Raw genomic sequence first — 23,944 nt, 5'->3', positions numbered from 1 at the left:
GGGGGATAGGGAAGCCACTGAGAAGAGGCCGCAATGAGCTGGGACCTGAGCCGTGTACCGGGGTCCGGGAGGAGGGGCGGGCGTTCTGGGCAGTGGGAACAGTATATGCGAAGTCTCCTAGGTGGGAACTGTCTTGGTGTGTGTGTGGCAGATGGATGAGGTGTAGGGAGAGACAGGACTCACCCCACAAGTGTTCTGGCTGTTTGAGGGTAAGGGAGGAGGAGAGCAGAAAAGAGCCTGTGTTCTAGTAGGGTGAGTGGGCCTTGAATGCCAGGCTGAGGAGCCCTGAGCACTGGGTAGAGAAAGAGCACTCTGGCAAGAGCAGAGTAGTGGTTGCAGGGAGGAGGCTCACAGAAAGGAGGCCTGGGAACAGGCCCTTCCGTTCTTGGGGCTAGGGTGCTTGGAGCCAGCACTCCAATGAGGCACACTGCCCATACCAGGAAACAGGTCCAAGGGCTCCAGCCAGCTGGCCAGAGCTTTCCCTCCTCCTCCTCTTCTTCCTCCTTTTTTTTTTTTTTTGTTAGTCCTGGGGCTTGAACTCAGGGCCTGTGTGCTGGACCCGAGCTTCTTTTGCTCAAGGTGAGCACTCTACCACTTGAGCCACAGCTCCACTTTCGGCTTTTTTGATAGCTCATTGGAGATAAAGGTCTCATGGTCTTCCCTGCCTGGGTTGGCTTTGAATCACGATCCTCAGATCTCAGCCTCCTGAGTAGCTAGGATTACAGGTGTGAACCTATAGTAGGGACTTGGGGCAAACCAACTTGCTGTGGCTCTATCCAGAGTCCAGCAGCCCAAGGTGGGAAGAGTGGACGCCTTCCAAATTGTAAACTGAGGAGTGATCAGAACCCACTGTGGGCTGTGCATGACCCTGGCTCACTGTCCCTTCTTGGAGCTCCCTGGGCGGGTCATCAGGATCACCCCACAGCTCTGGGCAGAGGCTCCCTCACTCTGCCCCTCTGGGAACTGACCAAGGGCCTGTGTTTCTTTTCTTTGACTGAACCCCACCAGGACTCAAAAAAGTGGACATAGAAGTGACTATTCACAAACAGCAGGGATATAAAATCCTTGCTCTTGTTTCATTTAGAATGAACCAATCAGGGCTTTGGGCTGTGGAACCCAATGTCTCTGGGTTGGCAGGCACCTAAGGATGGCCTTATCTCCCTCTCTGTGCGGGGCTCAGGGAGAGGGCTCTTCCCGTTTCATACGTGAGGAAAGTGGATGTCCTGAGAAGTCACAAAGCCCTGGTTGTAGGTAAATAAAGGAACCAAGATTTGAGCTCTGGTCCTTCCTACTATGCCTGTCTCTGGTCTCCACAGCTGAGCCTAGGGAAGCTGGGCAGAGAGGCAGGTCCACCTCTGTCCTTCTGACCTCTGAACTGGACTCTCCGATGCCTGAAGCAAGGCCTTCTGGGAGAGGTGTCTGGCAGGGCCACACACATGGGACTCATTCAGAGGCCTTGGCTGCGCTGCCAGGGCTGTGCACAGCCCACAGTGGGTTCTGGTCACTTTGCAACTTATGGCTTGGAAGGCGCCCACTCCTCCTGCCTTGGGCTGGCTGGACTTAGGGTAAAACCACAGCATGATGGCCTGCCCCAAATCCCCATTGGCTCTGGAGCCTGGAACTCTGTCCCTATGGCTCAATTTCTTGTGTCCTAATGAGGCTCCAGCTGCCCGGGGCAGTGGCTGCAGGAGGGGTCTCTTCCTAGGCCTCTCTCACCAAGCCAGTCTGCGCTCTAGGCCCCCAGTCTGGACTCCAAAAAAGCATGGGTCCAAATTCTTCCTGCAACCCTCCTGGACTCAGATTAAGGTCTCCTCTCGTCTGCACAGTCCTGAAGGCCTTCTGTGGTGAGGAAATTTCTGGAAGGGCTATTCACAGAGCCAGCACTCAACTGAGAAGCAGGCCCCTCACTCTCTGAGGAAGCAGACATGCTGGTAAGAGTCAGGAGTCTAGTGGAGTGTGGTGGCTCATGCCTGTAATCCTAGCTACTCAGGAGGCTGAGATCTGAGGACCGTGGTTTGAAGCCATCCCAGGCAGGAAAAATCTGTGAGACTCCTATCTCCACTAAACTACAAAAAAGAAAAGAGCTAAAAGTGGAGCTATGGCTCAAGTGGTAGAGTGCTCACTCAGGGATGGTACCCAGGCCCAGAGCTCAAGTCCCAGGACCAGAAAAAACAAGGAAGAAAAGAAAAAAGAAAAAGACTCAGGAGTCCTTATCAGGCACCAGTGCCTCTCATCTGTAATCTTAGTGACTCAGGAGATCTGAGGATAACAGCTCAAAGTTAGCCTGGCAGACAAATCTCGGAGATGCTTTATATCCAACTAACCAGCAAAAAGTCTGAAGTGGAGGTGCAACTCAAGTGGTAGAGCACCAGCCTTGAAATTGAAAAAGCCAAGTAAGAGAGTGCTAGGTCCTAAGTGCAAACCCCAATACTGGCATACATGTGCGTGCACACGCACACACACACACACGTGTGCATGTGTATGTGCGTGTGTGTGCATGTGTGTGTGCATGTGTGTGTATGTGTGTGCGTGTGTATGTGTGTGCACGCGCGTGTCTGTATGTGTGTATGTGTGTGCGTGCATGTGTGTATGTGTGTGTGTGTGCGCGCGTGTGTGTGTGCGTGCGTGTGTGTATGTGTGTGTATGTGTGCGTGTGTGTGCGTGCGTGCGTGTGTGCATGTATGTGTATGTGTGTGCACGTGCATGTGTGTATGTGTGCGCGCGCGTGTGTGTATGTGTGCGTGTGCGTGTGTGCATGTGTGTGCGTGCGTGTGTATGTGTGTGTATGTGTGCATGTGTGTGTGTGCGTGCGTGTGTGCGTGCGTGTGTGTATGTATGTGTATGTGTATGTGCACGTGCATGTGTGTGTGTGCGTGTGTGTGTGTGTGCGTGTGTGTGCGTGTGTGTGTAGGGGAGAGTTAGAGTTTCTGCATGAGCTGCAGTCTTCTCCACCCCCATGCAGTGGGGGCTCAAAGGTGTGCTGACTGAAAGGAAGGGTCTAGACCAGACAAAACCTTTGCCCTGGGTGCTGAGTAGACCCCAACAAGTTCTTCCTCAGCAGAGGAAGAACCCCAGGTGGGGCTCAGGGCAGGATGGTAGGGGAGAAGCCCTTGGGATGCATTGCCTACAATCTCTCCCCTTGCCCTGGGAGACAGAGGGCAAGCCAAGCAATCGGGGCTGCAGGATATACCCTGGAACTCATTCTTGTTGGTCTAGCAGCTGTTGATGATGTTATTATTCAAACCTCCAATGAAGCACTGGGGAGACAGGCCTAGGGTGGGGCGGGCCACAGAACCAGGGGATGGAGTCAGGATTGGCTTTCGTATGCATGGTGGAGTAGGGCAGGGCCTTTACCTGGATGGAAACGGGGTCTCTCTCCCTTGCCCTCCCTCATCCTCCCTCCTTCCTGGCGCACCTGGCTCCCCGGGGCCCTGGCCCCGGCCCTGGCCCTGGGCGGCCACGTGCACCAGGCGCTGGACGAAGTCCACGAGCTGTCTCTGTGCCCGCTGCAGGGAGCTGGCATTGCCGCCCAGGGCGCGCAGGCTGCGCTCTAGGCCGGCGAGGGCTCCGCTCTGGAGGCCCAGCTGGTGCCGAAGCCGCTCCCTCTGGTCTCGGAGGCTGGCCAGCTCCACCCGCTGCTGTGTCTCCAGGGCCTGCAGCCTGGTCTCCAGGGCGCTGCGGGGTAGGGGGACACAGGGCCCAGCGGTACTCACACCTGCACTCCCTGGGGGTGGGGGCGGGGAGTGGACTCTGCCGTACAGATGTGCAGACTCCTAGAGGTGGAGCATGTGGTTCTGAGACACACAAGCCAGCCATCCTGGCCCACAGTAGGCAGGGATAGAGCAGGGAGGGGCAGATCCCAGAGGAATGTGGGCTGGGGTCTAGTGGAAGAAGGAGATCTGGTAACAGGGAGACACCATCAGCCAGGTAGCCACGACCAAAGCCCAAAGATACAGCGACTGTCAAGGTCTCCTCTAAGGGTCCTGGAGCAGAATGCCCTGGGGACCAGGGACAGAGATGGACACGCCTTGTAAATGAGACAAGCTAAACAGCCTTGCAATCCAACAGCCAGGACTGGGAGAGAGTGTTCTGTTCTGGCATCCCGCACCTGTTGGGGCACCCTCCGTGCCTGGAGAGGAAGGAGGGGAAGGCTTTGTACAAAGCTGGAAAGCTGCCCTGGGTCTGGGGATAGCAGGTCCCCTACAAAGTGTTATCTGATGCAGGTCTCTATTATTGTAATAAGCAAAAGGCATATTTATGGCTTAGGAAACAAAGGGACATTGGAAACGAGAAGGAATGACAGGCTGTACTGTTCCAGAACCTTCCCAAGATAATGGAACAAAGTGCTGTACAAAAGATGGCATGTCCACTTGGGCTTCATGAGGATTCCTGGGCCTTTATGTGCACATTTGCATATTCATACCAGCTGGGGGCCTCTCAGCTCCCCGGGCTGCTTGCTCACTTATTTCTGTGTCCCTGATGTCTCTAAGTAGTGCTTGACCCAGACTTGCTCCAAGATCACTGTTGGTGGCATGACAAGGACAGGAGAGCTTCAGAGCTGGGCACCTCTGGCTCCAGGGGCAGCTCCAGGGCCAGGGCTGGGTGGAGCAGAAGCTGGGTCCAGGGTGGAAGGGAGGGCCTGGAGGCCATTCCTTAGACCTGGAGATGAGCCCACAGGCTGCCCATGGGAATTAACTATATAAAATGCAGGGAGAGGGAGAACGGTGCACATTCAAGTAAGTTCTGGAATTCTGTTGAGGGTTGGGAGGGGGTGGGGGGGAGAGCTTGTTAAAGCTCCAGGTGCTCTGGACACCTGACACCCGTTCAGTGTGACTGACAGTGTCCCTGTCCCCAGACCACTGGGACCTTGGGGTGAGGAAGAGTAATTATGGTTGTTAACTGTACCCAGATCCCAGGGGGGAGGCTGCTCTTTGGGCCTGGCACGCTGCCGGCCCAGCACGTGGGAACTTTGCATTCTGCCAGCAGGACCAGGCTGTGCTTTCTTCAACAAGGAGATTCTGTCTCCCCTAGAACTTGACCTTGGCAGGCTGGTCCCTACTCTGCTCCAAACCCAGATAAAAGTCTACTCTCCATGCCAGATATCTCTGCTTTATCTCTGTCATGTGACTGCTTCCCCTCTGTCATTGGAAGGAGGTGGCCAGGTGTATATTGGCAGGTCTGAGGGTGCAGATGAGGAGTCAGTACAGGGACTGGCTTCTCCAGGGAAGAGGCAGGTGCACAGGGCCAGGTTTGCTTATTTATGTACACATAGCCAAAGCTGATTAAAAATGTACAGGACAATTTGGTACACATTGAAAAAACAGTTGACTTATAAAGAAAGGGAGAGAGGAAGGTGTGATGATACACACCTGTAATCCCAGCGCTCTGAGGCTACAGAAGGAGGATGGTGAAGACGAGGCAGCCTGAGAGATATGGAGAGACTTTGTCTCCAAAAGCTCAAGGGATGGGGGGGGGTGTAGCTTAATGGTAGAGCGCTTTTCTAGCATGTGAAAGACCCTGGGTTTGATTCCTGGCATGGAAAGGAAGGAAGAAGGAAGGAAGGAAGGAAGGGAGGGAGGGAGGGAGGGAGGGAGGAAGGAAGGAAGGGAGGGAGGGAGGGAGGGAGGAAGGAAGGAAGGAAGAAAGGGAGGAAGAGAGGGAGGAAGGGAGGGAGGAAGGAAGGAAGGAAGGAAAGAATGAAGGAAGGAAGGAAGGAAAGAAGGAAGGAAGGAAGGAAGGAAGGAAGGAAGGAAGGAAGGGAGGGAGGGAGGGAGAGAGGGAAGGAAGGGAAGGAAGGAAGGAAAGGAATGAAGGAGGGAAGGAAGGAAGGAAGGAAGGAAAGAAGGAAAGAAGGAAGGAAGGGAAGGAGGGAGGGAGGGAGGGAGGGAGGAAGGAAGGAAGGAAGGAAGGAAGGGAGGAAGGAAGGAAGGAAGAAAGGGAGGAAGGGAGGGAGGGAGAAGGAAGGAAGGGAGGAAGGAAGGAAGGAAGGAAGGAAGGAAGGAAAGAATGAAGGAAGGAAGGAAGGAAAGAATGAAGGAAGGAAGGAAGGAAGGAAGGAAGGAAGGGAGGGAGGGAGAGAGGGAAGGAAAGGAAGGAAGGGAAGGAAGGAAGGAAAGGAATGAAGGAGGGAAGGAAGGAAGGAAGGAAAGAAGGAAGGAAGGAAGGAAGGAAGGAAGGAAGGAAGGGAGGGAGGGAGGGAGGGAGGGAAGGAAAGGAAGGAAGGAAGGGAAGGAAGGAAGGAGGGAAGGAAGGAGGGAAGGAAGGAAGGAGGGAGGGAAGGAAGGAAGGAAGGAAGGAAGGAAGGAAGGAAGGAAGGAAGGAAGGAAGGATTAAAGTGTCTCTAGCCCCAGGAAAATTCCTGTTCTCTGTTCGCACTCAATGCTTCAGAGCCAGGCTCGGTGCCTGACTGAGCCACACCCCACTGCTATGCTCACGGATCCCCCACCCCACCCCCCAACTTCTCTGGACTCCAAGTCTAGTTTTAGTCCTCACCCCACCCTGAGTCACAGCTTCATTTCTAGGCCCAGCCCTCAAAATGATCCCTAGCCTCAGTCTTAACCCAGGCGCCAGCTCTGTTCCGGACATGGGCCAAGTCCAATTCCCATCATCCATGCAAATGAACTTGACATTGGAGCTGGTGCAGGCCCAGCCCTGGCCCCAGCTTTAGCTCTGGCTGTTGGCTCTGGGACCAACCTGGAACTCCATGCTAGAGTCCTAGCCAGACGCAGGCTCCAGCACTCACCTATTTCGGCCCTGTAGCCGGTTCAGCTCGTGGCCCTGGAGTAGCAGTTGCTTCTCCAGCTTGTTGGTGGACAGCGAAGTCTCCAGCATCTGAATCTCCATGCGGGATGTCTGGTTCAAGACCTGCCCCGGCACCCAGGACATGGGGACAACGTGAGACTTGCAGGAGCCCTGGCCAGCGGCCACTTCCAAGAACTTGATGACCTATTGCCACCCTCAAGCCACTAGTTTCTGGTTCCTTCCTTCTCTCCTTGGCCCTCCCTTGAGCTTATCATCTGTCTCCTAATTTTCCCTCTCTATCACTGCCCTTGACAGTGACAAGTCTGCTGCCTGGGCCCCAGGAGAAATACTCTGATTCCCATATATGAGCAGGTGCAGTCACAAGTGCTCCCTAGCCATTTCCTTCCCTCCACGGCCTCCCTCTGGTCCTGCATTCCAGGGTCCTCTACCCAGTGTCCTACATGGATTCCTTCCAAGGAGGCAGTCTAAGGTGACCTTTCAAAACCCAACCTCACTGGGTGCTGGTGGCTCATACCTGTAATTCTAGCAACTCAGGAGGCCGAGATCTGAGGATCACAGTTCGAAGCCAGCCCTGGCCGGAAAGTCCCCATGAGACTTTTATCTCCAATAAACCACCAGAAAACCAGAAGTGGCACTGTGGCTCAAAGTGGTAGAGCACTAGCCTTGAGCAAAAATTGCTCAGGGACAGCGCCCAGACCCTGAGTTCAAGCCCCACATCTGCCCCAAACAAAACACCTGTTGCCTCTCTGCCCAAGAAAGCCCTCCAGGCCTCAAGCCTCTGTCTGGCTCCAGCCCCTCCCTGACCCTCTCTGTGCCCCTCCAACACCCCAGCACTCTCTTGTTCCTGTAGTTTGGGACCCACTCCCACCCCTGGGCCTTTGTATGTGCTATCCTCCTTGTCTGGCCTGCTCTCCTGAGTTATCTGGCTCCAGTCCTTCCGTTCTCAGGGTCCTTCCTGGCCTTGCTTTTGGACCATGGCTGCCCTCACACATTTCCTCTCTGCAGTGCTAACACAGGTAGGATGTTGGTCTTGCTTGCTTCCTTGGCAAGCTGGGGGTGGGAGTGAGGCCAAGAGATGCCCGTTATATTCACTGCTATCAACCAGGGGCAGGATCTGGCTCTCTCATGGTGTGTGCACAGTAGTTCACCATACATAGGCATACCTACCTGTCACTCACTGGTCCCCACCCTCTCAGCCCTCCACTCAGCCCCTGAGTGCTCAGAACGCCTTCTGCCCCATGATTGGAGGGGGAGGGGGAGGGCAGTTGGCTACCAGTTCAGAGAGGCCATGATCTCCCCCAGGGTCAGAAGCCTTAACCTTCCCAGGGACAGAGGCGCAGCCCAGATGGGCTGTGAGCTGACCATCTCTGCCCTCCTCCCCCACCCCAAGCCGTTACCTGGGCCTCGACGTCGCTCAGCTTGCGGGTCTTGGCGGTGGTCTGGTTCAGGAGGTTGGTGCCCAGCTCCAGCATGGTGGCTGTCTGGTTCTGGACTACGTGCTGCTGGGCTTGGGCCAGCTCGGACCTCAGGCTTGTCTGGATGGACCGCTCCAGCTGCAGGGGGGATTGTGGGCTGGGCTCACCGAGGCCTCCTGTCCCTGCCGTGCATCTCCACGGGAGGCCCAGGGCAGCCGCCAGAGGCTCAGCACCATTAGTGCCCACCTGGACTACCCCAGTACCCGTCTCCCGGTCTCTCTACCTCTGTCTCTGTCCCACCTACATGGTCTGTCCTCCACTCAGCCTCCGCCAGAGGGATCCCAACACACATCTCTCCTCTGCTGCACACCTCCCAGGGGTTCCCATTTCACCAAAGGAAAACCCCTCCTCCCTCTCCCTCCACCTCATTCCACTCCTGATGCAGTACCTCTAGGACAGCTCTCTAACACAAGCACAAGCCTGCCTCAGGACCTTGGCACACGCTGTTTCCTCTGTATCCATCTCCCACCCCTGCCCTGTCCTCATCATTGCATATACTTAGTACTCCCTGACTTCATCTTAGGCGTCCGTTTCTCCAGCTCTGATCTTGTCCCTCAAGAAGATCAGCTCCACAGGACTAGGAACTTGGCTTGCTGTCCACTGTGCTTTGCACAAAAAATATATTCAACAAACTCATGGAAAAGGGGGAGCAACAATGGTCAGAGTATAGCCTCCCCCCATCTCAAGTCCCTTCTCTGGCAGGCAGGAGGTAGGCTCACCTTCCCCTGTCTAGATCTGTGGATCTACCTGCCAGCTGAACTCTTTCTTCCAATGTCCCGTGTCTGCATGGAGGGCCGGAGCCCAGAACTCGGGGCTCTGGGTCCCTCATGCTCATGTGCCCACTTTCCCCAGAGCTGGACAGGCTGGTCTGGCATGTGGCCACCATTGAGTTGCAAAGGTAGACGGCGTGTTCTCAGGCTCAGTGCCTGGGGCACAGAGCTGGACCTCCACCACACACACACACACACACACACACACTCATGAGCGCACACACATGCACACACACAGGTGCATGCACTCATGTACACACACTGGCCTTCAGCCACCATCCAGCCTGGCCCTGGCCCTGGCCTGGCCTTGGCTTCCAGGAGGTCCAACAGGGCCCTGGGAAGACTGGGGCTCCCTGGGGAGCATGGAGGACCGTGGTGATCTTGGCTCGGGGAGGAGCCAGCTCTTCCATCTCAGTGGTCCCGGCCCTGTGCCCCTTTCCCCGCTGTTCTCCTCCCCCTCTGCTCCCTCCCCAGGGCTTTGGCAGGAGTCCATCTCATGGCGAAGGTGAAGCCCCAGGGGAGGTGGTGGGGCAAGGCTGACATTAACTAGCTCAGGGTCCCTTTTGAGCGCATGTACAGAGACCCCCTCCAAGTGGGGTACCCCAGGAGCAATGTGGACCATTTATGTGTGTATATATATATTGCACATGCGCACATACAATTGCTGTGTGCCCAGGTGCTCTTTGGCCTGTCTTTTCTGTTACTGAGATCTGTGAGGTCAGATCCTAGGGGACGCAGCCCCACCCTAGCTGGTTACCCACATGTTCCCTGGACATCCCTCTGTCTCCCCACAGTGACTTTAAAAAAATCTTTTCTTTTCTGTCTTTGGGCCTATACTGGGGTTTGAACTCAGGGCCTGGGCACTGTCCCTGAACTTGTTCCTCTCCAGAATAGAACTCTACCACGTGAGCCACAGCTCCACTTGCGCCTTTTTGTTTTTGTTTTTGTTTTTGGTGGCTAATTGGAGGTAAGAGTCTCATGGATTTCCCTGTCCAGACTGGCTTTGAACTGTGATCCTCAGATCTCAGCCTCCTGTGTAGCTGGGATTACAGGTGTGAGCCACCAGCACCCAGCTCTGCATAGGTGTTTAACAAGCATGTCCACACACAGAGTACCCAGCTCTGCTCCCCCTGCCCCTCACCATCCAGCCGCTCCCTGCCCTCTCCAACCTCATCCCAGTGAATGGCCCTGCCCAGCTCTGAAGCCCCAAGCTGGACCTTAACCCTGACGTCTTTTTCTCCCAACTCCCTCCGCCCACTAGTGACTTCTGCTCACTGGAACCCCAAGGCCCCTTAGGAAGCTGTTCACTGACTCCCTCACCTCCCCACGTGACCTCTTTTTTGTCAGCTGTGGAGCTTTAACTCCTGTTCCTGAACTTTCATCCTCAAGGCTAGAGCTCTAACCCTTAAGCTCCACTTCCAGTTTTTCTGGTGGTTAATTGGAGGTAGTCTCATAGTCTCTCCTACTTTGGTTGGCTTCCTACACAGTCCTTAGATCCCAGACTCCTGAGTAGCTAGTATGACAGGGGTGAATCACTGATGCTCGGTGCTCAGCTCCAGGCTTCATCTTCAGAGGCCCTGCTGTACCTCAGCCCTGGGGGACCCTGTGTGGCTGATGGGAGCTGACCCCCTAGGTAGGGCCAGGGGAGCTGCGCTGATCCTGGTCTCAGACTTTGCCTGCCCCTGTGAGCTCCTAGAACATGGAAGAAAGCACAGCCTACTACTCCGGAGTGGCAAGGCCATACCAGAGAGGAGTAGAGAAGTCCAGAAGTCTGGGCTCAGGTCACTGCCTATCAGTGCAGAATCTTCGTGCTAGTACCCTGCCCCGGGCTTCCCCAGGTCTGCAGAGGTGGGCTGGGCTTCTATAGCTTGAGGTCCACGCCAGTATGTGTCCCCCACTTGCTGTGGTCACAGTGGAGAGGCGAGGCAAAGGCCACCCACAGCTGGCTTCCATCACCCAATTTGCAGACCTGGCCCATGCGCATGGGCCTTCGGATGCATAATCCAGGCCAGCTGGTCTGGGGCTGTAGAGACCCACAGAGGCTGGGATGGGGGAGGGGCCCAGAGCTCAGGCACCAGCTGAAGGGGGAAGGGGTAAGAGAGGGGTTCAGTATAGGAATTCATTTAAGCTGGGATCCACTGTTCTATTGACCTCACACACCCCCTTTTCTGTCCCCGTCATGCTGTGAGTTCTTAGACACCCACATAGGGAATGGGGTCTACCTTCCCTACACCATCCCTCCATCTTTTTGTTGTTGGTGGTGGTCATGGGGCTTGAACTCTGGGCCTGGGCCCTGTCCCTGAGCTCTTTTGCTCAAGGCTAGTGCTCTACCATGTTGAGCCACATCCCCACTTCTGGTTTTCTGGTGGTTTATTGGAGATCAGAGTCTCACAGGGGCTTTTCTGCCCTGGCTAGCCTTGAACTGCAATCATCTTCAAATCTCAGCCTCCTGAGTAGCTAGGATGATAGGTATGGCCCCCACACCTGGCCTCTGCAAGTCTTTTCTGGGGAAAGTCTTTTCTTGTGCACTTGGTTCATGATAGGGAAAAGCATTTGTCCATGCAGGTAAAAGTGTATACAAGAGAGACCAGTGTTCTGCATCAATGTGCACAGCTCCTCGGCTTACTGGCAGGGTAGCCTCAGGTAGAGCTGTCTACCCCACCACAGGGCCTCTTTGTTGAAGCAGTGAAAATAATCGCTCCTGCCCTCCAGGATTGTCAGAGCCTCTGGGGAAGAATCTGTGTGAGGAGCCTGATGCAGGGTTACATAACCCATGTGTGACATAGCGTGACATAGAGTGACATAGTGTGACAAAGTGTGATGTGTCTGGGTGATGGTGACCACAGAGCAGTCCTAGAAACAGGGCTGAGCTTAATCAGAGCTGGTCTGAAAACACGGCCACGCTGGTCCCTGGTGGCTCACACCTGTAATCCTGGCTACTTGGGAGGCTGAGATCTGAGGATCTCAGAAGCCAGCCCAGGCATCAGAGTCCATGAGACTCTTATTTCCAATGAACTAGCAAAAAGCTGGAAGTAGAGGTGTGGTCCAAGTGGTAGAGTACCAGCTAGCCTTGAGCGGAAAAAGCTAAGAGACGGAGTCCAGGCCCTGTACAGCTCCAGTACTGGTATGTAAACACGGGCTCACGCGCGCACATGCATGCATGCACACACACACACACACACACACACACACCATTCTGACACACCTGGAGTGAACACAGCATGCGGACTGCTGGTGTGCAGCTGTTATATTTCTCCTTGTGTGCAGGTACAGGCTGAGGGAGCCCCACTAATAACCAAGTCACGGGGGATCAGTAAAGGAGGGGAATGGCCATGGTGCCTCTTCTTTATACAATCTATTTCAAAATTGTTTAGATGTTGAAAAGAGAAGGTAGGGTTAATATATTTAACAAGTAGTGCGGAGTTACCAGGTATTTGTAATCCCCAAGAAAGTTCAGGGAATTTGTTGGCTTGAATGGAAAAGAAAAGGGGAGGTCATTATTTTTCTCACTAACCTGTACCTGGAATTCTATGTGGATGAAAAGCAGGCCTTCAACTACCACAGCCATAACTGGGCCTGTGAGTGGACTTTGTCACCAGTGGAAATGACTGACACTCTCCTGTCTCATCACGGTGGCTGTGGATGTTACAATATATGTGTCCACTCCTCACGGCCTCAAACTGATGACTGCACGAGGTCCTAGCAGATAGAGGTGTTTAATGGAGGAAGAAGGAAGTGAGGTTTGATTGCACCAGAAATTTCTTTCAAAACCAATTTTTTTTTTTTGACCATCTAGCCAGGTGCTGGTGACTCATACCTATATTCCTAGCTTCTCAGGAGGCTGAGATCTGGAGGATTGCTGTTTGTATGAAGTCAGCTGGGGCAGAAAAGTCCTCAAGACTCCATCTCCCACTCAATCAGTCGAAATCTGGACTGGTGGCATGGCTCAAGTCATGGAGCACTAGTCTAATAAACAAACTGAGTGAGCTCAAGGCCTTAAGTTCAAACTCGAGTACCTGTATCAATATCTCAAGTTGATTTGTTTCCTCTGTGTGTGTGGGGGGGGGGCACTTTAATTACTATATTACTTTTTGCAGTGCTGGGGATCGTACCCGTGGCCTTGTGGATACCAGCCAAGGCCTCTGTTACTGAGCAGCACCCCAGCTCCTATGTCTTTATTTGCTTTTGTTTAAGCTGTATAACTCAGGCATATAGATATAACTGAGGCTTGCACTCTGGGCCTGAGCACTGTCCCTGTGCCTATCTGTGCTCAAGGCTAGCGCTCTACCACTTGAGCCACAGCACCATTTGCGGTCTTTTGGTGGTTAATTGGAGGTAAGAATCTCATGGACTTTCCTCCCTGGGCTGGCTCTGAACCGTGATCCTCAGATCTCAGCCTGCTGAGTAGCTAGGATTACAGATGTGAGCCACGGGCGCCTGGCTCTATCTTGGTCTTAACTCAGGAGCCTCTTGCCTCTGGCTTCTAAATGCTGGGATTACAGACATGGACCACAACAGGGGGCTATGCACTTCATTTCCAAAACCCTACAATGCTGCACACATGCCTGAAGAAGTCCTGATAACCCTGTGTCAGATGAACACTCAGAACCAAAGCCTGGCCCTGTAATGCAATGTTTAGCAAGCAGAGCTTTTATATTTATTATTATTATTATTGTTGTTGTTGTTACTTTTTTTTTTTTTTGCCAGTCATGGGGCCTGAACTCTGGGTCTGGGCGCTGTCCCTAGCTCTTCAGCTCAAGGCTAGCGCTCTACCACTTGAGCCACAGCGCCACTTCTGACTTTTTCTGTTTATGTGGTACTGAGGAATCAAACCCAGGGCCTCATGCTTGCAAGGCATGCACTCTACCGCTGAGCTACCTTCCCAGCCCACTTTTTTTTTTTTTTTTTTTAAGAGATCCCTTCCCAGAAAACAAGCTTTGCATTGGGAATACATCAAATCACGGCAATGATCATGTCCCATATCAGGCCTCCCAAGTGGGGGAGAGGGGATGCTGGGAACAGGGGTGAGGTTCATTCTAAGGTGGGGGAGTTGTGGGGCCATGAAGGTCTGAGCCTGTGTACCCTAATGGTAAATGGGGGTGGGGGCTGGGCTTGGACAGCCGGGAGGACCTGTGGGATGCCCTCAGACCACTCAGCCTCCAGCTACTCTGTCTCACGTGGGAAACAGGCCTGAATCAGCAAAGTGACGTGGCAGGGACTATAGTTAGACGCTAGATGCTGGGTCTGATGCAGACTGGTGCAAGAGAAGACAAAAAAAAAGTCTCTTGGCTGTGTGTGTGTGTGTGTGTGTTTTGATTTAAATGTCAAGTTTTTGTAACTTTTAACTTCTTTGAATGAATAGAATAAGCACATTGTTCTGAGACCCCAGAAGGAATGAAATGAAAATCAAGTCTTCCCTCCCCGCCTGCTCCAGCCTGCAGCTCTGCTCCTCTAGGCCAGGGGGGCAGCTTGAGGCTGCTGGTGGGGAGCCGCTGGGCACAGCTGCGCATGCTCTGCCCCTGCTGTGCCGAGCGGGTATTCTTGTGGGAGGTGGGGCTGCTGAGTTGAGGGTGCATGCTTGTGAACGGTCCTCATGTCCCCAAGCACGGGCCACACTGGTTTCTACCCTGGCTTACAGAGGGGGACCCTGAGCTCTGCAGAAAGATGACCACAGGAGCCAGAGACTGGTTCACTGTGTCTCAACACCCACCCGCAGCCCCGGCTCCTCCCGGCTGCCTCCCTTGGACCTGTAGCTCTGGTCACAGGGTCACCTCCTTGGCCACCTGGCCTCTGCTCTCCACCCCATGACCAACCATGTCATAAGGTCCTCTCGGCTTTCTTCACAACCCTTCCAATGGCCCATCGGTGGTTTATGGTGTGTGCATCCTCCACCCCCTGCCCTGGGGTGGGGGGGGTCCCTGGGGCCTGGCCTGCTTACCCCAGCACCCAGCACTGCCTAGCCCTGACTGTGTCTATGGAAGGATTTATGGAAGGGAAGCTACAGTTCCAGTGAGGGCCAGCTGGGGTAGGGACAGGACAGAAAAAGGGAGGAATACCTGTAGGAACTTTGGAGGTGGGAGAATGCAGAGAGGGTGGGGCCCAGCGTGGATGTGTCTGCTGGAGGAAAGTTCTAGAAATGCATCCAACACTCTCTGCCAGTGGCTGGCACAGGTCTATGTTTTCCAAGAGAGGTCTGAAATTCTACTTGTGCCCAGTGTGGCCCCAAGGAGCACACCACATCTAACTCCTGTAGCCTCGGCTCTCCTGGGCCCATTTTACAGGTGAGCAAAGGAAGATGCCCAGAGAATCAGCCCTTCACCCAAGTCCCCTGGCTTGGGAGAGGCAGAGTTCAAAGCTGTGCCAAAGACCACAGCCATGACTCTGGTGGCTGCTCAGGTCAGCACATCCAGAGACCCCGTCCCAGTGTCCACTCCCTGTGTATTCTCCTCTCCCGGGGGACAGGATTGGGTCTGGCAGGAAGGCTGCTGGAGTCTGGCACTGCCTAGCCATGATATATATTGCCCTCTTCTGAGCCCCTGCTATAGGATGAGTCTGCCATTTGCTTAGGATGTTCAAGCCACCCTGGGGAGAGGCTCCCCTCCAGCCAGCACAGACCCTCCCAGGATTCAAGGCCGTAGATGAGTGACTCCAGCTGAGGCTGAGTGCTGCCCACCCCAGCCAGCAGCCCACAGGAGAGCTGCCTGATCAAGCCACTCCTGAAGTCCAGGCCCCAGAAACTCACTATGACACAGCAGATGACCGCGATGCTGCCTTCACAGAATCTACAGGCCCTGGGCCCCACCTGTTTCTGGTGCCTTTTCCCCAAGTCTGGTAAATTACATCTCCCCAACCTGCCATTCTTAAGCCTTGACTTCCTCATTTCAACAAAACAGCCAGCTTATGTCCTGGGAGCCTGACAACCTGGGCCTCTGACTTCTCTCTGCCTTGCCCTCCAGTGCCCAGGGCCCACACAGGCTGCCATTATCCACCTTGCCCCTCGAGATGCTCCCCTTGGCATCTCCCTCACTGTGGGACTCTGGTGCTTTTCCTATAGGTCAGGGCTGGGGGAGGCAGAGTGTGTGGTGCAGGGAGCCAGGCTGGAAAGTCTGGGGTCAGGGGTGCTCTCTGGGAGGGCTGCGCTTCTCTGCTGTCTCCACTAGACTCACAATCCCAAGCAGTGTGTTGAAGCTTCCAGCTGTTGCCAGAGTCCATCAGCCTGAATCACTGGGCCTGGGGCGGGGTGGTAGTGGGGGGGGTGGGGGGGGAGGGGGGGCGGGGTGGGGGGGGCGGGGTGGTGGGGGGGGCGGGGAGGCGTGGTGGTGAGGCGGGGGAGGGTCCCCTGAACTGCTGGGATCACGTGACTCTGCCCCCCTCCCAAGGGGTGCACTGTGCTGGGGTTCCTGCTGCACAGTTCCAGCCGGCAGCACGTGTCATCTGAGCCCAGATGTCTTCACCCAGGCACCCCACTTGACAAGCCAGTAAACTGAGCCACAGAGATGAAGCCCTGCTCTCAGCCAGGAAATGCAACTTTGAATCAAATGGTGGAGCTCTTTCTACTCACCCCTCCATGGCAGCTGAGGCTGACCCTGAGGATGGGGTGGCTTGCTGGGCCCTGGGGGCTCACGCCTGTAATCCTAGCTGTTCAGGAGGCTGAGATCTGAGGATCACAGTTCAAAGCCAGCCTGGGCAGAAAGTCTGTGAGACTCTTATCTCTGATTAACCACCAGAAAACCAGAAGTAGAGCTGTGGCATAGGCCACCACAGGTGCCTGATTCTTGTGTCCCTATTTATCTTAGGTTCATCACGTAGCTACATGAGTGACTCTTCCAGGGCCTTCCAGCTGCTCAGGACCCCCAGCCAGGGACTCCCCAGGCAGACTCTCAAGTCCTCTCCAGATACTTCCCAGACCACTCAGGATCTGCCATGACTGAGGCCTAGTCTGGCTGGAAGTTCACTTCCCGCTCAAGGAGGAGGAGCAGGAGCAGGAGCAGGAGCAGGAGCAGGACTGGGCATGCGCACATCCTCCCCTCCCAGCTTTGGGGCCAGAGACCCATGGACCTGCCCTTGCAGGACGGCCTGGCCTGGCACAGGCTTATGCCTGTCCCCCACTGCTGTGGTGGCTGCTGGACTCCAGCCGCACCCAGGCACCAAGCAGCTGGTCATCTGCTGACCAAGGCCCAGCCATTTCCAGGCCCCTCTTGGAAAAAAAAGAAAAAAGAAAAAACCATCCTGGTCTTTGGAGAAAAGCAGCCATTGCTCCACCCCATCCCCCAGAGCAACTGCTCAGAAAGGAGCCAGCGGCAAGGTTGGGAAATCCAAGCCCAGGATGTTTTGTTCGGCAACCAAGGCTCTTGTTTGGATAAATGAAAGCTGAAAATGCCAAGAATTTACGGGCAGCCCGGGGAGGCTGGGGCGGCCGCAGTCCTGGTCCATTTAGGAGGGTCTCTGGCCAGGCCAGGGCCCCATGCTGGGTTCCCGCTGGAGGCTCAATTGACCCATGGCCAGCCAAGGAAGGCCACCAGGCCGAGTTATTCTGGGGTTTGACGTCAAGGACCTGGGGCCATGGAGGAGGCTGGGACAGAGCCAGGTCTGGAGGTCGATACCCAGACCTGTACCCCTCCCCTCATGGCTTGGTGTGGGGGGGGGTGGGGTGGGGACAGAAGGAGAAGAGAGAGAGGGAACAGCCTGGCTGGGGTGTGGGCACTGGTTATAGGGGGCTGTGTCTTGGGTCTTCAGTGTGGATACTGGGGGGTAAATATGGCCAGGAGCTTGCTGGGAAGGGGAGAGAGACAGAGAGAGAGAGAGAGAGAGAGAGAGACAGAGACAGAGAGAGAGACAGAGACAGAGACAGAGACAGAGACAGAGAGCTGTCCCAGAACCCATAGACAGCCCTGGTTGGGACAGAGGGGACACAGGTCCCACAGGTACAAGGCGCTGACAGTGTCCCGTCCCTGGGACCCCGGAGGCTCATGGGCGACACGCTGCCCTGGGGTAGTTGGGTGGAGGGTATGGGCCAAGCCTGGGGTTGTGACTGGGCTGGCCCACAGCAAGGAACATTCTGGAGGAACTCTGGAGAAGATAAAGATGACACTTCCTGGCTGGGACAGCCAGGCAACTGAGGGACTGAGAGCCACAAGGAGGCAGGGCGGGGGAGGGGCTCTGTGGAGCACCTGCTGCCCCAGGAGCTTCGCCCAGCGGCTTCCCTCAGCCCCACAGCCAAGGCTGGACCAGGTGCCTTCATCCTCCTGCCTCGCACGCGAGGTTTGAGTGGACCCAGGCGGAGGATGCTGAGCACATAGCCCACAGGGATGCCTGCCCCCCCCCCACCTCAGCATTCCTGGCCACAGCTGCTCACCCAGAGGAGGGGAATGGCTCAGGGCCCAGAGCTAGTGCACAGCCCACCGCTGGCTGCTACAGGCCTGAGTCACAGGGGCTTTCTGGGAGGAGGGCTGGGGGCTGTTATCAGGGAAGAGAAGGAGAGGGGATGGCATAAAGCAGGGCGAGAGAAGGGGAGTGGGCTGAGGCTGGGGACCCCTACTCCATGCTAAAAGTCATGCACAGGATGTGGAAACTTGGGGGCAGAAGGGAACACCCCCTCTGTCCAGCACTGGCCTCTGAGTCTGGAGAAGTGAGGACCCAGACTGACCATCACCATTCCCTCATCCGTTTCCTCATCTACATCCATCCTTCCTTCCTTCCTTCCTTCCTTCCTTCCTTCCTTCCTTCCTTCCTTCCTTCCTTCCTTCCCTCCCTCCCTCCCTCCCTCCCTCCTTCCCTCCCTCCCTCCCTCCCTCCCTCCTTCCCTCCCTCCCTCCTTCCTTCCTTCCTTCCTTCCTTCCTTCCTTCCTTCCTTCCTTTCTTCTTTCTTGTACTGGTACTGGGGCTTAAACTCAAGGTCTGGACACCGTTTTGTTGCTCAAGGCTTGTGTTCTACCAACTGAGCTATGGCTGTGCTTCCCTTATTTATTTATTTATTTTTAAATGGTTAGTTGGAGATAAGTCTTATAGATGTTCCTGCCTGGGCTGGCTTGAGACTTTGATCCTTAGATCTCAGCCTCCTGAGTAGCTAGGACTGCAGGGATGAGCCAGGGTGAGAGAGGGGTGATGTTCAGTAGAGTCAGAGGCCACGTGTCTCCGCTGGGCACAAGGAAAGGCACTGACATCACAGGCCCAGGGCTCTGTTGTGGAGAAATAGTCCACATTTACTGAGAATGTGCCTGGTGCATATTTGTGTTTCCCAGGTACTAGGTTACATCCTCACACTGGTAGGCAATACCTTCACTTCATTTTCTAGGTGAGGAAACCCAGGCTCGAAGAGGTGATGCAACCTATCCCAGGTCACACAGTAAGGTAAGGACGGTGCAGAACTGAGGTTGGAATAGTTACAATCGGGCTCCAGAGTTTGGGTGTTTATCTTCTAGGTTCTGCGGCTGCCCAAGGAGAATGACCAGTAGGTGGCCCTAGGCCAATGGGTCAGATCTTATGGTAGACTCCACAGGCATAGATGACCAGGCCATAACTCAAATGCTGAAGGCCAGAAGGCAGTTGTGATCAATTCAAGGGGTCCCTTGCCCAAGGGGATGCCAGAGACTGGGGGCCCACTGAGGACACCAGTCAGGACAGATGGCATTTCTAGCCCGAGGGAGACCTGCAGACTTCGGATCACGGTGACTAAGGCCGAGCTCAGAGGTGCAGGGGCTCAGACAGGGGCTGCCTCACAGAACACACGTCCGCACGCTGGCCCTGCATGCAGGCAGGCAGCCCTGCACACAGTCAGACAGCAGCTGCGAGCCGAGTTCCCATCTGTCCCCTGACTTCCTGTTCTTTGCTCCAGCCTGTGAATGGGGAAACCGAGACTCACCCAGCATCACGTAGCAGAAATGTGACCTTTGTTGTTGTTGTTGCTGCTGCTGCTGCTGCTGCTGTTGGTTGTGGGGCTTGAACTCAGGGCCTGGCCGCTATCCCTGAGCTCTTTTTGCTCAAGGCATGCGTTCTACCACTCTGAGCCACAGTGCCACTTCCAGTTTTCTGGTGGTTCATTGGAGATGAGTCTCAAGAACTTTCCTGCCTAGGCTGGCTTTGAACTATGATCCTCAGATCTCAGCCTCTTGAGTAGCTAGGATTGCAAGCATGAGTCCTGGCATCCGGCTCTGCAACCTTCTGATCTGCTCCTTCATTTCTTTTCTTTTCTAGGGCCAAGACTCCTTCTGCTCATTTGGCTAGTGCTCTACCAGTTGAGCCACACCTCTAACCCCTGACCTTCTCTATGGCCATCTGGTCAACCCTAAACCAGCCTTGCCAGTGTTTCCCAGGCTTCAGGCACAGGAAGGGATGAGGGGGTGAGGTGTGGGGTAGAAGCCAGGCAGCAAGGGGAGATGATGACAGGAAACAGGCAAAGGGATGGATGGGTTGGTGTTGGGTGGAGGTGGGAGCATGGACCCCCCTCCCCCGCCATTGCAGAGCACCTGCAGCTGGGAAATAAACAGGTTGGGGAGGTGGGGATTCAGGCAGCCCTAGAGTTGAGACACTGATAGACCCTCCCCCTATGAAGTAGATTTGTGGGGGGGAATGATCATACCATTGGGGCTTGGGGTACCATCAGATGCCACATGGTGTCATCGCAGAATGCAGGGATAAGAGGGTGGAGACTGGGTGGGGGTGTTTGTATGGTCCTCTGCCTCACCCCCCTTTACCTTGCTGCCCACTAGCTGCTCAGATGACAGGTGTGCACCGCTATGCTCAGCCACGCGCCACCTTTACAAAGCTCCGTTTAATATGTGCTTGTATGACAATACCACCTTCGGATGATATACTGATATGGACACACACTCACAATTGCCGTGTCAGGGAGTGAACACTTGCCACTGATCGGAAGCCACGGGGCTGAGAGGCACTCGGGGAGAGGGTCACGCTCCCTCCCTTCCTGGGTCAAGCTGGTCTCTTGTCTAATACACTTGAAGAGGCCACAAGTCATCTCCTTCCTGACTCCTGCGGTTACCCCTGCACCATCTCCTGGTCCCCCATCCTCTCCATAGCTCTTACTCAGGGGGCTGGGGCTGGCCACATCCTGGCCCCACAGGATGTCGGTCGTCCCTGTCCACATGCCCTAGAGCTCAGCTGGCCCCGCTCACACGTCCCCCAGTTCTCACCTGGACACGAGTGTCAGCGGAAACAACAGCCGCACGACAGGAGGTCCTTCGGTGGCTCCCACCCCCGTGGCTTCCCCTCCTGGTTGTCTGCGACCTTGCTTTCAGTTCATCAGTAGTAGAGTCATTAACCACCTTCAGAGTGTGCCCGGATGCGCCCCTCCCTGAGCAGGCCTCTGACACCTCGCCCTTGAGCAGAGCTTGCTGTGGCTCTGCTCTGGCTTGCTGCTGTGTGGCTTTAGGCTCATTTGCTGGCCTTTTCTAGGCTCTTATCCCAATCCATTCAGCACAAAGCCTGGGTCCCTCTGTCCATCCTGCCCTCCTCTCCCACTTGGCTTCTTTTCTTAATTTTTTATTGGTTGTGAGGCTTGAACTCAGGGCCTGAGTGCTGTCCCTGAGCATTTTTTGCTCAAGGCTAGCACTCTACCACTTTGAGCCACGGCACCACTTCTGGTTTGCTGGTGGTTAATTGGGGAGAAGAGTTTCCCCACGAACTTTTCTGGACAGGCTGGCTTTGAACCACGATCCTCAGATCTCAGCCTCCTGAATAGCTAGGATTACAGGCGTGAGCCACCGGCGCTCAGCTTTCTCAGAGCCTTTTCATGGGTCTGGTGACAGGCAGCACAAGAATCCCCCGGTGTTCCTCAGAGGCCTTTGCTGTGGGCCCAACCCTCATCCCCTACTGCTCCACCCCCTTTCCCGGCTCCATCTGCACAGCCACGTGGCTGCCCTGCTGTGCTGTCCCCATGCCTGCCTCTCTCCTGTGTCCCTGGGTTCAGATGCCACTTCCCCTGGAAGTGGACTTCCTCTCCAGAGATCCAGCCTCAACAGGCCGGCCCTGGCCATGACACGCCCCCTACCTTGTGCCCCCCTGCCCTTGTCCATCTGCATCACTGTCTGAAACAGCAGATGTGGCTTTTTTTTTTTTTTAAATCTCTTTCCCTCACTGGCCCAGAACCAGACATCACATCCCTCTACACATCCAGCACCTAACATGGCCTGACCGGTTCAGCAAATTCCTGTCGGATGAATGAGTGAATGTCTACCTCAGGCTGATTTCCTGTCCTGATGTGACTCAGTCCTGCTATGTGGTGTCCTATCTTCTCTGGGCTCTTATCCCCATCCATCCATCCATCCATTCATCTGTCCAGCCATCCATCCATTCACCCATCCATTCATCCATCTGTCTGTCCGTCCATCCATCCATCCATCCATCCATCCATCCATCCATCCATCCATTCATCCATCTGTCTGTCTGTCCATCCATCCACCCATCCATCCATCCATCCATCCATCCATTCATCCATCCATCCATCCTTCCTTCCTTCCTTCCTTCCTTCCTTCCTTCTTTCCTTCCTTCCTTCCATCCAGCACATTGGCCAGTCCCCTTGGCCCAGGGCAATGCTCCAGCTGTGGCTGAGGCCAATCCCCAGAGCCACCCCGTGACAGCCGGCCGTACCTTCTGTAGCCACTGCGTGTTGTTCTCCAGCATCTTCTCCAGCTGCCGTACCCGGCGGGCCTGCCAGTCCCCCAAGTGCAGCCCGGCTGCCGGCAGGTCCCTCTGCAGGCTGTTGGGGGCCCCAAAGGCCTCGGGCTCCAGCGGGCAGGGCTCAGGCTCTGGCAGCACGAAGGTGTAGCTACACTGTCCGTGCTGGACACGGTGCGTCTGGCGGCGCCGGCCGGCCTCCTGGCCCCTCCACTGGGCAGCAGTCATGGTGGCCAGCAGGAGGAGGCCACCGAGCAGCATGGCTGGCTGGAAGAGCATCTGAAGTTGGAGTGATGGCCCAGGGGATCCAGCCAGAACCCCCAAAGTGGCTATGTCTGCCCTTCACCCAGAATGTGTGGCTGTGGCCAGCAGAGGACTGATCTGACCACAGAGTCCAGGGCTGCAAGGCCCTCGATCGGGGGCGGGCTGGGTCCCGGGGCTATTTATACTGCCTGCTTCCTCCTGGCTGGCCTCGCCTCCGCTCCCCCCCCCCCCCCGCCCCGCGCCCCTCTCCTCGATTCTCTCTCCCTCCTTCCTTCCTCCTCCACCACCTCCCTCTCTGCCGGGGACTTCTGATGGCCCCTCCCCAGCAATGCTCACACACAGCCACACGTCCACCACCCACCACGCACTCCAAGCCCAGGACCAGGCTGAGCCCTCCAAATGCACGGAGCCGAGCGCCCTCCTCTCTGTCCTCTTCTCCACCTCCCCCTTCGCCACCCCCCCACCTCCCCCCCCCAGGCTGGCTTCTCAAGTTTCAGCCCTGGCCCTCCCCCTCCTCAGCCCCCTCTAACTCCCCTCCTCTGTTCCAAGGGAGGGCTTGGACACAAGTGAGTGACCCCCGAGAGGGGGGGGGAGAGGGGGGAGGCCAGAGGAGGCCGCCTATCCAGTTCCTTTCTAGAGACCCAGAAAAATCTTCCAAGACCCGGGCAATGGGTGCCTTGTCTGGAGCTGGCTGTGTCCCTCTCCCTTGGGACTGGTGGGGGGACACTATGCCTTGGGTAGCCCCAGGCCGGTGTCTGTGCCAGGAATGAGAAATTGTCCTACAATGGTTTGTGCCAGAGCTGGGTGGTGGGGTGACCACAGGGTCTTGGCCAATCCCCTTCCGTCCACTCCGAGACAACCAGCCCCAAGTCCTGTTCCCCTATGCCTGCTGGGCCAAGAGACCCTAGATGGAGCAGTGGGCCTCTCTGGGCCTGCACACCCCAATCTGCAAAGCAGGATCACCCCCAGCTCTTTGTCTGAGGAATGCACATGAGTCATTCCTTGGATCAGGAAGGAGGAATTTTTTTTCAGTTTATTGGC

At 55.5% G+C, this 23,944-nt stretch overlaps 1 protein-coding gene across 1 annotated transcript in view; it reads right to left on the bottom strand.

The window, feature by feature from the left end:
- Window positions 1-23,020, bottom strand: part of Angpt4 (angiopoietin 4) — a 37,226-nt gene extending 14,206 nt beyond the window's left edge. Inside the window, exons 1-4 of the mRNA XM_070006947.1 lie at window positions 22,613-23,020; window positions 8,160-8,315; window positions 6,743-6,864; window positions 3,416-3,675 (exon numbers count right to left, since the gene is read on the bottom strand). Coding sequence (XP_069863048.1) covers window positions 3,416-3,675; window positions 6,743-6,864; window positions 8,160-8,315; window positions 22,613-22,918 — 844 coding nt within the window. The 5' untranslated portion in view covers window positions 22,919-23,020. The remainder of the gene's footprint in view (window positions 1-3,415; window positions 3,676-6,742; window positions 6,865-8,159; window positions 8,316-22,612) is intronic.
- Window positions 23,021-23,944: the final 924 nt, after the last annotated feature.

This window comes from Dipodomys merriami, unplaced genomic scaffold (assembly GCF_024711535.1).
Source record: "Dipodomys merriami isolate MVZ:Mamm:240054 unplaced genomic scaffold, mDipMer1.0.p SCAF_7, whole genome shotgun sequence".
NCBI lineage: Eukaryota > Metazoa > Chordata > Mammalia > Rodentia > Heteromyidae > Dipodomys > Dipodomys merriami.
Note: the sequence above shows the minus strand (reverse complement) of the source record. Positions and strands in the feature narration are given on the sequence as shown.